This window comes from Mesoplodon bidens (genome assembly GCF_964165515.1).
Source record: "Mesoplodon bidens genome assembly, chromosome: X".
Classification (NCBI taxonomy): domain Eukaryota; kingdom Metazoa; phylum Chordata; class Mammalia; order Artiodactyla; family Ziphiidae; genus Mesoplodon; species Mesoplodon bidens.
In genome coordinates, this window is record NC_138163.1 from 133,700,693 (window position 1) to 133,715,118 (window position 14,426).

At 41.7% G+C, this 14,426-nt stretch overlaps 1 protein-coding gene across 2 annotated transcripts in view; it reads left to right on the plus strand.

Moving 5' to 3' along the window:
* MID1 (midline 1) overlaps nt 1-14,426 on the plus strand; it is a 183,177-nt gene that overhangs the window by 121,569 nt on the left and 47,182 nt on the right. For both annotated transcript variants that reach the window (XM_081221958.1, XM_081221959.1), the window contains exons 4-5: nt 1,852-1,959; nt 10,351-10,499. In XM_081221958.1, the coding sequence (XP_081078084.1) occupies nt 1,852-1,959; nt 10,351-10,499 (257 nt within the window). The remainder of the gene's footprint in view (nt 1-1,851; nt 1,960-10,350; nt 10,500-14,426) is intronic.

A 14,426-nucleotide genomic window follows, 5' to 3' on the forward strand; every position in this document is an offset into this window, starting at 1 on the left:
AATTGCACTTTCCTTCAAAATATAAAAGCAGGAATTGCAAATATATTTCAAGCGTCAATTTTCAATCAGTTGGTAATAGCTACATACATGGTGTGTTAAGAAAGATCCTGAGGGACTTCCCAGGTGGTCCAGTGGTTAAGACTCCGTACTCCCAGTGCAGGGGGCCTGGGTTCGACCCCTGGTCAGGTAGCTAGATCCTGCATGCTGCAACTAACAGATCCCGCACGTGGTAACAAAGATCCCGCATGCTGCAACTAAGACCCAGCGTGGCCAAATAAATAATTTTTTTTTAAAGAAAGATCCTGAGGTTCAGTATGGCTTAGCAAAAAAGACTGCTATCATTGGATAATAAATATTTTCCAGGGGTGCAAGAAGATAGGGAGTGGACATGTAAGTCCTATATTTGCCATCCCTGCATAATTGGAAGAAGAGTTAACATTTAAAATATCTTTTCATAGGAAACACTCTTGCACTGTTGGTAGGAATGAAAATTGATACAGCCACTGTGGAGGACAGTATGGAGGTTCCTTATAAAACTAAAAACAGAACTACCATATGACCCAGCAATCCCACTACTGGGCATATACCCTGAGAAAACCATAACTCAAAAAGAGACATGTACCACAATGTTCACTGCAGCACTATTTACAGTAGCCAGGACATGGAAGCAACCTAAGTGTCCATCAACAGATGACTGGATAAAGAAGATGTGGCACATATATACAATGGAATATTACTCAGCCATAAAAAGAAACGAAATTGAGTTATTTGTAGTGAGGTGGATGGACCTAGAGTCTGTCATACAGAGTGAAGTCAGAAAGAGAAAAATAAATACGGTATGCTAACACATATATATGGAATCTAAAAAAAAAAAAAAAAAAAGGTTCTGAAGAACCCAGGGGCAGGACAGGAATAAAGATGCAGACATAGGGCTTCCCTGGTGGCGCAGTGGTTGAGAGTCCGCCTGCCGATGCAGGGGACACGGGTTCGTGCCCCGGTCCAGGAAGATCCCACATGCCGCGGAGCGGCTGGGCCCGTGAGCCATGGCCGCTGAGCCTGCGCGTCTGGAGCCTGTGCTCCGCAACGGGAGAGGCCACACAGTGAGAGGCCCGCATACCGCAAAAAGATGCAGACATAGAGAATGGACTTGAGGACAGGGGGAGGGGGAAGGGTAAGCTGGGACAAAGAGAGTGGCATGGACATATATACACTACCAAACGTAAAACAGATAGCTAGTGGGAAGCAGCCGCATAGCACAGGGAGATCAGCTCCTTGCTTTGTGCCCACCTAGACGGGTGGGATAGGGAGGGTGGGCGGGAGACACAAGAAGGAGGGGACGTGGGGATATATGTGTACGTACAGCTGATTCACTTTGTTGTACGGCAGAAACTAACAGAACATTGTAAAGCAATTATACTCCAATAAAGGTGTTTAAAAAAAGAAAAAAGTAGACAAATAAAAAAATAAAATATCTTTTCATGACAGATATAAAGAACAAACTAGTGGTTACCAGTGGGGAGAGGGAAGAGGGGAGGGGCAAGATGGGGTAGGGGAATAAGAGGTACAAACTACTATGTATAAGATAGGTAAGCTACAAGGATGTATTGTACAACACAGGGAACATAGCCAATATTTAATAATAACTATAAATGGAATATAACCTTTAAAAATTGTGAATCACTGTATTGTACACCTGAAACTTATATAATATTGTATAGCAACTATACCTCAATAAATTCTTTAATAAAATATTTTTTCAGCAATTACCAGAAATATACTAGTCTACATTAAAAAAAGAGCATTTAACTAAAACATGCCAAATTAATGCTCACCATTTTATCTATCCCATAGGTCAATGCATCACGTCAAGAAGCCAAATTGATGGAGGAGTGTGATCTTCTTATTGAGATCATTCAGCAAAGACGACAGATTATTGGAACCAAGATCAAAGAAGGGAAGGTACGATTTCTAGGGCCGAAGGTTTTGTATTCTCTACCTAGAGAAAATATACTCCCATGCACTTCAGTAGCTTAGGAAATATTGAATGACTCCTTTTTCTATATTGTGTATAATCTCGTCCTAGGTCTTTAAGACGTACTTCAAAGCCTCTTGGTTGGCCATTTTTTCCTCCAGCCTTTCTTTGTGTTATGGTCTCCTATGCATGGTCTCCTGTAATACAAAGGCTGCTCCATTACCCAGCTCCAGGGCACAGCATGGAGCTCTGGTCTATTGTAGCCACTGTTTTCCATCTCTCTTCTCTATGAGAAGGTGGGTTCCATAGAGGAAAAGTTCATTTCATATTTATTGGTATATCCTAGCAGTCAAAACAGTATTAAATAAATGTTTAAATGAATCAGACTTTATAATACAGAAATTATGAAGTGCTTTCTCGTGCTCTTAAGGGAATTTAGACAGGTGTCATTTCATCGTGGCAAAACTCCTGTAGTTTCACTATATCTTATACCCCTTTGTGGATATACGATATTAATAGTACTTCTTTGCTAATGTTTGTATGTTTAAAATTCCTATGGTTTTATAGTAAACTATATTCAAAAAGCAATTCACAAATTTAGGTTATATTCTTTACGGCCATCTTCTTATTTATTCAAAATTCATTCAGAAATGTTGATAACTTAAGAATCCATCACTTTATTCTATTTTTAAATTAGTCATATTTTTATTGAAATACTTATGATCTACTTTATTTTCCCCATTTCTCTGCCACCCTCACAAGACAATTTTGTATATATCTAAAAATAGAAACATTCATCCCAGATCCAGTCAGTTCATGAATTTCTATTATTACTGCTCTTAACTATAATGACACGTATAATTAAATCCAGTTGGCAAGTATTAAGTAGTACACAGATTACAACAGCTAATGTATGTGCTTTTCTCTGTTTTCTTCAAACTTTTAAAGGTGCTTCTAATATTGTAGAATGTTTTAGACTGCTTTGTCTGTATAGATTGAAAAAGATTTATACATGTACATTGTGATGGTGATCAGAAGAGTTGAAGTCAAATCCAATAGTTCTGGAAGCTGTTCCAGTAGATTATCAAATTAATACACAGTTATTCCCTGGCCAGGGACGGACTCAGATGTGTTGAACAGCTACTTTCCCCCACATACAACTTACTCTGAGTGTCAGCCTGGAATCTGTACAGGATCTACTTCCTCTTCTGTCATCATGCACCATGTGTATTTCTCTTAATACCTGAAGTCTTCCAGGTTTGCAGGCACATGAGAGCCTGAAAACAACTGTAATTAATTATTAACATACTTGTGGAAGGTAATTTGTTGCCTTTACATGGTCATGTGCAGGGATCAGCTCTCAATATGCATATTACTTCCTTATTGCTGCTGGAACAGATTCCCACAAACTTGGTGGCTTAAAACAACACAGATTTATTGATACCTGACCTTTTGGAGGTCAGAAGTCTAAAAGCAGTCACAACTGGGCTAAAGTCAAGATTTCAGCAGTGCTGTTTCTTTCTGGAGGCTCTAGGGCAGAATCCATTTCTTTTCTGGCTTTTAGAAGCCACCCACATTCCTTGGCTTGTGGTATCTTCATACCACTCTGAGCATTGCACCCATCCTCAAATCTCTTTCTCTGGCACAGACTCTCCTGGTTCTCCCTCATAAGATTATCAACCAGATAATCTAGGATATCCGCCATCTCCAGATCCTGCACTTAATCATATCTGCGAAGTCCCTTTTGTCATGTAAGGTATCATATTTTTAAAACTCCTGGGATTAGGATGTGGGCATCTTTGGGGGCCCTTATTCAGCCTGCAGTGACTCTCCGCCCCAACTTCCTGGCCAGCAGGTCTTCCTTTCCCTTACGTAACTTCCCAGCATGAGGGTTCCTCTCATGAGCTAGAGCAAAGTAGCGAAGGGGTGTGTGTCCCCAGTTCCAGCCATGGTGATGCATGGGCTTCATGCTCTGGTGCACCCACTCTACCCTGGGCACATGTCTGTGATAAGGAACATAGTAAAATAGAAAAGCAAAGAGACACATAGCTGGGCCCCAAACCAGATAAATATCTCCATGGGCCAGAAATAGAAAAAAAAAAACTACAAAGCCATGATGGTGGCTTTTTAAGACACAGGCTCCTGGGACTTGGTCTGGAAGAGACTAAAGCAGCAACACCTTCAACTCCTGTGGCTAAATAGTTTTGGAAATGTTGGGGTAAAAGGGCTAGAAGTGCTCCAGATGGTATGGGAAAGTGAAATCAGGCATTTTGGTTAATGCCATGGGCTGTGTAAGGCTTCTTAGTTCATTCAAAGGGACCGAAAACAGATTATTGCCAGCCTTCATCTAGGGTCGTAGCTGTTAGCAAACTTCAGGCCTGGGAGTCTAGAGTAAGTCAGCTGGGTTGGAGCCTGGCTCTGCACTGTTTCTCATACCTACACAAAACGGGAGCCTCAGAAATGCAGAGATAATACAAGATTCTGGAATGAGGACCCCCAAGGATGGGGTGAAGGAGACTGTAAAACAGCCAGGATAGGCTAAGCAAGGTGGGTGAGGGAGAAAAACATTATGAATGACTTCAGCCCTTGAAAACAGAAACTCAAACCACAATTCCAAAGCAAATAAAGAGATCTTGAATTTCTAAAAATACAGCCAACAAAATCAAAGACATTTTCTCACCTCAGTTGAAATTAATTTTATGTGAAAATGTTAAGAAGATGTTCAAAGAGATACATGAAGGAATAACTTCTATCTTAAAAGAGCAAAAAATTGTGAAGCCACAAAAGAAGGATGTGAAATATGAAAAAAAAAGATATAAAAATAACAAATTAGAAGTTTCAGAGGGAAAAATGTATGCACTGAAATGGCAAAGAAAACTCAGTGGGAAGGGAATTTTGGAAGCTGAGTTTTAGCCTCCACATAGGGGAGGCTGTCTACACATAAGAATAGGAAACTGGATCCGTACTTGACACCACATACAAAAATTAAATGTCAATAGATCATATACCTAAATGTAAAAGGTAAAAACTCTGAAAATTCTAGAAGAAAGAAAACATGGGAGGAAATCTTGGTGAACTTTGGTTGGCCAAAGATTATATGCACTGGCAGAAACATAAAAGAAATATTTACAAGCTATAGAGATAATTATATATTGTATTTCACCAAAAGTAATAACTTCTCCTCAAAAGGCACTCTTAAGAGAATGTAAAGACAAGCCACATATTAGGAGAAAATACTTATAAATTATTTATTTAATAAAGTAATTGTATCCAGAATATATAACAAATTCTCAAAACTCATTAATAAGGAAATAGATGACCCCTTCACCAAAATGGATAAAAGATTTGAATAGATACTTTACCAAAGAAGGTATAAGGATGGCAAGTAAGCACATGAAAAGATGTTCAAAGTCATTAATAATTAAGGAAATGCAAATTAAAACCTCAGTGAGATACCACTACTTACCTACTGGGATAGTTAAATTAAAAAGCTGGACCATGCCAAGTGTTGGTGAGACTGTGGAGGAACTATAGCTCACACACTGTTTCTAAGAATGGAGACGGTATATTTCAGAAAACTGTTTGGCAGGTTCTTAAGTAGTTAAACATACACTTACCATTCGATCCAGCCATTCTAGGTGTTTACCAAGAAAAATGAAAGCGGATGTTTATATAAAACTTGTATGTGAATTTTCACGTTAATATTAAGGGTAATATTAAGGGTAATTTCCTGACTGGAAATGACCCAAAGTCTATCAACAGATGAATAGATGAACGGTTTGTGGCATTTCCGCACAATGCAGTACTATCCAGCAAGGAGTGAACTCTTGACACATGCAACAGCATGAATCTCAATATAATTATGGTGAGTGAAAGAAGCCAGACAGAAAAGAGTATATACTGCATGAGTGTATTCATACAAAATTCTAGACATAACACTTTCTAATAATCTACAGTGACGGAAAACAAATCAATGGATGCTGAGCGATGAGTGACAGGGGTGGGTGGGATGAATTACAAAGGGACAGGAGGAGAATAGGGGGGTGATATATATGCTCATTATCTTGAATATGAGGACTGTTTCATGGGTTTACACGTATTTGAAAACTAATCAGATTTGTACTTGAAACATGTGCAGTTTCTTATACATTAATTATATCTCAGTAAAGCTGTTTATAAGACAAGTAAATTGTACATTTATACAATGGAACAGTCTTCAGAAATTAGAAGTACCGAACTAGGGTGATACGTATTCATCTGGACAAACCACAAAAAGAGAAGCAAGTTTTATGATGACTCTTAGGGAATGAGAAGTATTATATAAAATGTGATGAACTACAAAAAAATCCCATATAATGTTTAGGCATATATACATCAGCATGCTTGGGAGTCATCAAGAGGGTGTTCTCCTCTGGAGAGGGACATGAATGAAATTAGGGAGGGACGCACCAAGGCTTCAGTGCCATCGGTAATATTTTACTTCCTTTTGAAAAATCAGATGCTACTATGATGAAAACACTGAGATTTGCTAAAGCCGGTACTGTGTACGGGACAGTTGATCATATGACTTTAAAAACGGTCCGTATGTTTGAGATGTGTCACTTTTTTAAAGTGCCCGTTTGCTCAGGGATATAATCTCAGAAGGCAGTGTTACTTGGGAAAGATGAAGAGATGAAGGCCCCGTTCAGCTTTCCATTGAGTTACTACTGTGGTACACGACCGAGGACTGGTTCATCCCAGACCCGGGAATTCACAGTGACTAAGTCCCTGGCCAGGGCATTGGGTGTCAGAGATACAGAAAAGAAGAAGATCATGGGTGCCAACACCCTGGAAATCAGAGAGGCTGGGCAGGGAGGGCACGTATGGACCTGGTGCCCAGTGAGGGTGCCCAGGCTGGTGGTTGGGAAGTCTGAAGACACTCAATCCAGAGAAGGGCTAGTGACTTTGCCGTCATCTGTCTCTGGTGCCAATCACAATGCCCTTCGATCTGGAGGAAACAAACCCACCACAAATCCTCCAACTGGGGAGGTTGCCAATCAGGCGGTGTTACGCATTAGCACATGCTGGTAATTCCTGCACTCAGACCATTGCACCGTCTTTGAAATAAATAGCTCAGCAGCCTTTATACTTAGACTGATTGGAGAGTCTGAAGCTCTGAGAGTCCCTGGGAAAGAACTGGCTTATTTCTTCAGTAGTAGGGGGTAAATTTCACGCCAACACAGGAAAAGCTGACAGCAAACTCCAGATTAAGCCAATTATGTGTTTATGTTCAGACACATACCTATGGTAGAAGGCTGCAGCTAAAGAGAAAAAGGGTCCCTTCTCGTCACTGCTTTTATGTACTCTGAATCTCCAAAATGTAAGATAATTACCCTGGACTACATGTCAGGGCTTTTGTATAGCCTGATAGAAACACTGAGGACAGTCCTTGTTGATTCAGATGCTTGTTTTAACTGAGGATCAATGGTTTGGACCAAACAAGTTTGGGATGGGAACCCTACGTATATATAAAAGCATTTAAAATACATTTAAAGAAAAATAAAGGGCCACTTTTAAAAAGCATTTGTCAGGTAAAATAAACAGCAAATAAATTGATTTAAATAGGCCTGTGTCCCCAAAAGGGGGCAGAGTATTTATTTCCACGATGAGTGTGGAGTGAATCCCACAAATTACAACGTGCAGTCGCGCTTCCCAAAGGAAAAAAAGAAGAACAGTGCCAACGTGGAAAAAATTTGAAGTAATATATTAAAGAAGTGTTTTCTAATGAAGAAATTCGTATATTGCTAAATACTCAGTGTGTGATTCTGAAGTGTGGTACCACATAGGACAGTGTTTCACAGAGTGTGTTCAAATCCAGGGCCATCTGATCAGAATCATTTAAGTCAGCAAACTTTTTCTGTAAAGGGCCAGATAATGAATATTTTAGGTTTTGCCCTTTGGTCTCTATCGTAACAGCTCACTGCTGCCCAATGGTGTAGTGTGAAGGCAGCCATAGATGATTCATAAACAGATGCATGTGGCAGTGTGCCATTAAAACTATTTCCACAAACAGGTTGTGTGCTGGATATGGTCCACAGACCATAGTTTGTGAAGTAACTTAGAAAAGTTTTTCTTTTCTTTTTTCTTTTTACTGAAACCCACAGTAAAAAATACATATAACATCAAACCCAGCACTGACACACACACACACACGTAAACAACACACACACACAGAGAGAAATAAGTTTTACAAAACTATCTTGCCCTTTCTACCAGGAATGCTTTCTGCTACCTTTTTTCCTCCTCTCCTCTTACATTTAGTTTTTTAAATGCTAATCCTGTCCATACTGACGATTCATCACCTGCAGATCAAAAAGCATTCATTGCTTGTTAAAATGCAGATTCCTGCCACCCTGCCAATTACAACCCCTCACCTAGGATATGCGAGTGCGGGGCCCAAACATCTACAGTTTTTCTTTAACAAAGGTCCCCAGCTGATTCTTGCCCACACCAGGTTTGAAAAGCTCCAATCTGGTATATCAGATGGAATTGTACACTAAACTAAAATTAAAATTACGCCAACAGTTTTCTGTAAAAAATTCCTATATTTTCAAAGGAGGCTCTCATTTTGGCTTGCTTCAACTTATGCATGATTTAGGGCTTTTTTTTCTTCTTCCTTTTCCTCTTATGTCGCTTTTAATTTCCAGTATCATGATAGAAATTTTTTTAAAAAGAAGAAAATTGGAGTTCAAGCATTTTTCCATCTGTCATCTGTGGGGTCACTATTATTAGGTATACCGAAAGGACATGAAGTTATTCAAAAGGAATATTTGGTCCTTATTTTGTTGTTGTTGTTAGAATTGTATTAAATATTTCTTCCTCTGACAATTTCTGATGGATGTGTTCTAATATCTTGAATTGGACTCTGTGCCTTTCTTAGCTTTACCTCGGATATAATGATGTTAGCAGCTGAATTCTATTTGGTGTAAAATAAGTGTTATTTTATTCAACTAATGAACACAGTTAATCTGTGGTGATGGTCACTATAATTATATACAATGAGGTAAATCTTTTACCGGGCTTAAGATAACATACTCTTTGCCCCGGAGTTTTGACACTTCATTTCTCTAAGCCTTTACTTTCAAGAATCTTTCTCACTCTTGCCTGCAGTCTTGTGGCTGATGCCTCACGATTCAGCATTCATTTCCTTTGTTTGCTGTAGTAGGACAGAGCTGAAATTGGACAGTCCTCAGAGACCTCAAGTCCTGACATCTCCTTCCTTCCTTTTCTTCTATTAGACTTGCGCGGGGATGATAATGATGACTTGGAGAAAGGAGGAATTTCTTGGTGTTAGCAGGAATTCTGGAGGGAGCCTGAGCCTCCCTACCCTTTCACCCAGGGCTGTTTTCCGTTTTGGAATGATCATAAAGCCGGCCAAGACCTGTCCCAGGCTGTGTGCACCAGGGCACCAGGCGCACGGCAATTCCAATTAGCCGTCTCATTTGAACTTGGCTTCTGGCCAGAGGGCTTCATCTCTGAGCACATTTCAAACACCAGAGCAAATGGTCAAGTGGGTTACCGTGGACTTATCTTGGCCTGCCCTAGAGGTTATGGTCAATTACGTTTGAGGGTCGTTTGCAAGCAAGACGGAATCAGGAGTTGGAATGGAGGCTGGAACCAAACGTGCGTTTTTATCCCGACTGGGAAATGCTTATCAAAATAGTTTTAGTTATCAAGTAAGCACAAAGTGCCTGGAAATGACGTTCCCGGTGAGGGGAAATGGGCCAGCTGTGCTTTTTTTGGCTTTCTCTCATCTGTTCAACAGGAAAAATATTAATCAATGGAAAAAAATGCTCCCTTTCTGTTAATTTAACACAGGAGTTGGAGATAGTGTGGGAAATAGTGATGCCTAATGTTTTTACATCGCGATTTTATTACATGGATGGCAGAGAACTTTTTAGAAAAAGGTTTTGACTTAAGGCACACATTTGCACCTATAGAGGTGTTTTATTTCCTTAGTGGCCCAGCTGAAACATGGAACTAGAGAATGTTTCAGGCTTCCCTGCGATCTTACGGTCATGAAGGTGTGAGGGAAGGGGTCCGGTGACCCTCTGTAACTCACACTGGGCAACACCTTTTTCCCCCATCAACAGGGAAGCAATTCGCAATTCAGGGTTTCCTCTTCAAACAAATTAGCGACACTTCTCCAAGGAGATAAAGCATAGCTAAGACAAGAGTGCCGTAGCTGGGGTTTCCATCGTTCTCTGACTCCTTTTGAACGTTTACTGAAGGATGACTCGCATACAATAAAACGCGCGCACCGGGAGGGTCCAGCCCGACACATTTTCGCTAAGCGAGCCCACCCGTGTAACCATCTTCGTGCCTCTCTTTTGTTCAAGGTGATGAGGCTTCGCAAACTGGCTCAGCAGATTGCAAACTGCAAACAGTGCATTGAGCGGTCGGCATCCCTGATCTCCCAAGCGGAACACTCTCTGAAGGAGAATGATCACGCGCGTTTCCTACAGACGGCGAAGAATATCACGGAGAGGTGAGTGCGGGGGCTGCTGGGAAATTCTCGGGCGCCTGGGCTCCTGTGTCTGGGGTGTGATTGGTTGGCCTTGCCCTGCCTTGCCTTTGTTTGCATTTTCAAGGCCGAGTACCGCAGAGAATAGAGGCTTTGAGGTGCTTTGTTCCAGCTAAAGATGCTTCCCTTTGACGTGTCAAAGCCTTTTCAGTATCAGCCTAGAGTTCAAGGCCTTTGAAACAAGAGTCCGCCAGTTAGAAAGAATAAAATCAGCCTGCTTTTAGTGGGGGAAGAAAGCTTATAATGGCACAAAACGGCATTTACTGTGACTCTCAGACCTGACCTTATCGTATACTTGATAACAAAGCATCAAAATGAAGACCAAAACATAAAAGGGAATCTTTTCTTCCATCTCAGGGCTTATCTAGTTTTAAAAATCACCCAGGTGTTATTCTCTGTTAGGCCTGTTTTTATTTGGTTGAGAAGCTTTGCCTCTCCTGAAAGGTCAAGGCCGACTCATGTGGGAGAGAAAGAAAGGACAAAACTGTCAACTTCATACCTCCTTCTTTTAAAATATTCCTTATTCTGTGGTAGGGGGACATAAAAATGACATGATTTGAATGGGCAGGTCAGCAGTGAAACTGACAGGGGTCAGTATGCCTTCAGTATTCGTACTGGATGGGCATAAAAGTACTCACCTTCAGTGATGCAAACACCTATAGCAATTCTTGTGGAGCCCCGGAAGAGCACCTAATGCCACCTAAATGACATCTCCGACCAATGCCAGTGGCCTTGACCCCTTCATTCGTTCAAAGTTTCAGAGTCAACTGATCCTCTTCCAAAGCCATGATAGAAGACTATCCCTAGAAGACCCCCAGACAGCTCCTTCATGCTGGTCTATCATCCTAGAGCAGGAGTCTGCAAACTTTGCCTGTAAAGGACCAGAGAGTAAATATTTTCAGCTTTGCAGGTTATCAGGTCCCCATCACAACAACTCAACTCTGGGTAGGTCTCCAGCAGCCTAGCGTAGATGGAAATGAATGGGCGAGGGTGTGTTCCAATAAGACCATTGACAAAAACAGGCAGGCCAGATTTGGCCCTCAGGCGGTACTTTGCCAACCTTTGGCCTAGGGCAAAAAATACCATCTTCCGACTTGAATTTCTTCGAGGAAGGAGAGAGAAAACTAATGCTTCTGGAGGGCTTGCTTGTGTTGCACACTGTGCTAATTCTCAAAATACCGCACAGAGGTAGGCAGTGGTATTTCCGTTTTCACTGTTCCTTCAACGGGAGGAGGGTAGAGTATCTTTACAACTTCTTTGTGTTACTTCTTCTATTTGAGAAAATCTCCTCTGAGACTGGTTAGATACTTATCTCTTCCAAAGCACGTGGATAACAGCTGGTTATCATCCCTTTTATATCCTTAAAATGATCTCCTCCCTTCTCCAAGAACGGCCAGCTTCTTTGCTCATGACTCGTAGGTTCCAAGTATTTAATTGTCTTCGCTGCTCTCAACTGCCTCCAGTTGCCTGAAATATTCATGCTAAAGTTAAAAACTGCAAACGGCACTAATACTCCAGTGTACCCAGGACACTCTACTAGACAGCGTTTACACTTACGTCATGGTTTCCAACTGGGATCCAATAGTACTTTTCTCCAGCTGTAAATTGTGAGATGTCCAGATGAAATGGCGAGTGTGAGCTGCACGTCTCAGCAATCCCTAAAAATCCGCTACAGTCTAACACGAATAAATCCTCACCTAGCAGGGGGGAGAATGTGGCCCCGTAACAGTTAAGAGAGAACTTAACTGGAAGTTAAGACCTGCATTTGAAGTCTAGCACGAGCGCGTGGATGCCCACACGTGATCTCCCTCCGACCCAGCAGGTCATACCTGGATCCGTTCAGCTCCACCTCTCACAAGCCCATCTCATCAAGAACAGAAACGTGACCGATTGCTCTTTCTACAAATGAGTTGTATCATATACTGTATTCTCAAGCCGCACTAATATATAGTTCTTCGTGTGATTGTATGTACACTTTTCTAAAATGATGTTAAATTAGCAAAACTCTTCACTAAGTCCAGGCATAAGAGAGTTGGCCCACTGCTTACGAGAAGTCTCAATGTCCATCAAATGTGAATACGTAGTGCCTGTAAAATTTTGCTAGGAGCGCTTGTCCCTCTGTTTCTGCATCCTATCTCTTTCTGTCTCTATTTGTCAATCCTCTTGGTCAATTCCTGAGCCCTTTTCCCTTTCCAGCAATTAGAATATAGTAAAAAGGCACTGGGCTTGGACTTGGAATTTGGAATCCTGGGTTCAAATCCTAGAACTGTCACTTTTTGACTGTGGTTCTTTGGGTTTCTCCAAGAGCTTTTTTTTAAAAAAAAAAAACATTTCTTTTTTAATTTATTTTTGGCTGCATTGGGTCTTAGTTGCAGCAAGCGGGATCTTTTTTTTTTTTTTTTTTTTTTTTTGCGGTACGCGGGCCTCTCACTGTTGTGGCCTCTCCTGTTACAGAGCACAGGCTCTGGACGCACAGGCTCAGCGGCCATGGCTTACGGGCCCAGCCGCTCCGCGGCATATGGGATCCTCCCGGACCGGGGCACGAACCCGTGTCCCCTGCATCGGCAGGCGGACTCTCAACCACTGCGCCACCAGGGAAGCCCCCTATATATATATATATATATATATATATATATATATATATATAAATTTATATATATATTATTTATCTTTGGCTGCATTGGGTCTTTTGTTACTGCAAGCGGGGGCTACTCTTCATTGTGGTGTGCAGGCTTCTCATTGCGGTGGCTTCTCTTGTGGAGCATGGGCTCTAGGCACACGGGCTTCAGTAGTTGTGGCATGCAGGCTCAGTAGTTGTGGCTCGCAGGCTCAGTCGTTGTGGTGCACGGGCTTAGCTGCTCCGTGGCATGTGTGATCTTCCCTGACCAGGGCTTGAACCCGTGTCCCCTGCGTAGGCAGGTGGATTCTTAACCACCACGCCACCAGGGAAGTCCCACGCAGGATCTTTCGTTGTGATGCGTGGGCTCTTCATTGCAGCACGCAGGCTTCTCCCTAGTTGTGGCGCATGGGCTCCAGAATGCGGGCTCTGTAGTTGTGGCATGCAGGCTTAGTTGCCCCGTGGCATGTGGGATCTTAGTTCCCCGACCAGGGATTGAACCGGCGTCCCCTGAATTTCAAGACGGATTCTTAACTACTGGACCACCAGGGAAGTCCCCAAGAGCTATTTTTGACTTAGAAAACTGGACTCATACTAGCTACCTCTATCAGTAGTTGCGATAACATTGCTGGCGACTCCTATAAACAGGCCTTAAGTGTTGTAGATAGTCCATAATGTTTGTTGGATTTATGGTTTCATATTACTTAACATTCTTCTCTAGAACGTGACTTCATAGTTGTGTTTACTACTGTGTCTGCCTTGGGCTTTGGCACCTGTGTATTTCTAAGCCATCTTTATTTTTCTATTCAAGGGTAGAATGCCCAGAACAAACTTTTAATCATGCAGGCCTTCCTAAAGTGAGAGTTGGATGTGATTTTTCTGCATCGTTAAACCACTTAAAGTGGATATGTTCGCCTACAAGCTGAATCAGACCACAACAAGTTTTTCAATTCAGAAACATCAGAAAACCCCAAGCAGAGAGAGAGCCTCAAGTTGTACATTGTAGGAGATGCATATGCTTTGGAATCAAGCGCTTGGCTCTGTGCTAATTGCTCAGGAGTAATTATGGGTAGCACTGGGGCTGCTCCCTAATCCTTGTCAGTCTCCTTTTGCTCATGTGCTCCCAGCGGGCAGGACCCCTAGTCATCTTGTTTCCACCATTATGGCCCCAGCACATAACAAACTGCCTGATCTGAATGAATGTGTGAACAAATCTATAAAACAGGGCCAATTATTCCTACCTGATATGGTTGCTGTAGGGATAAAATGAAATC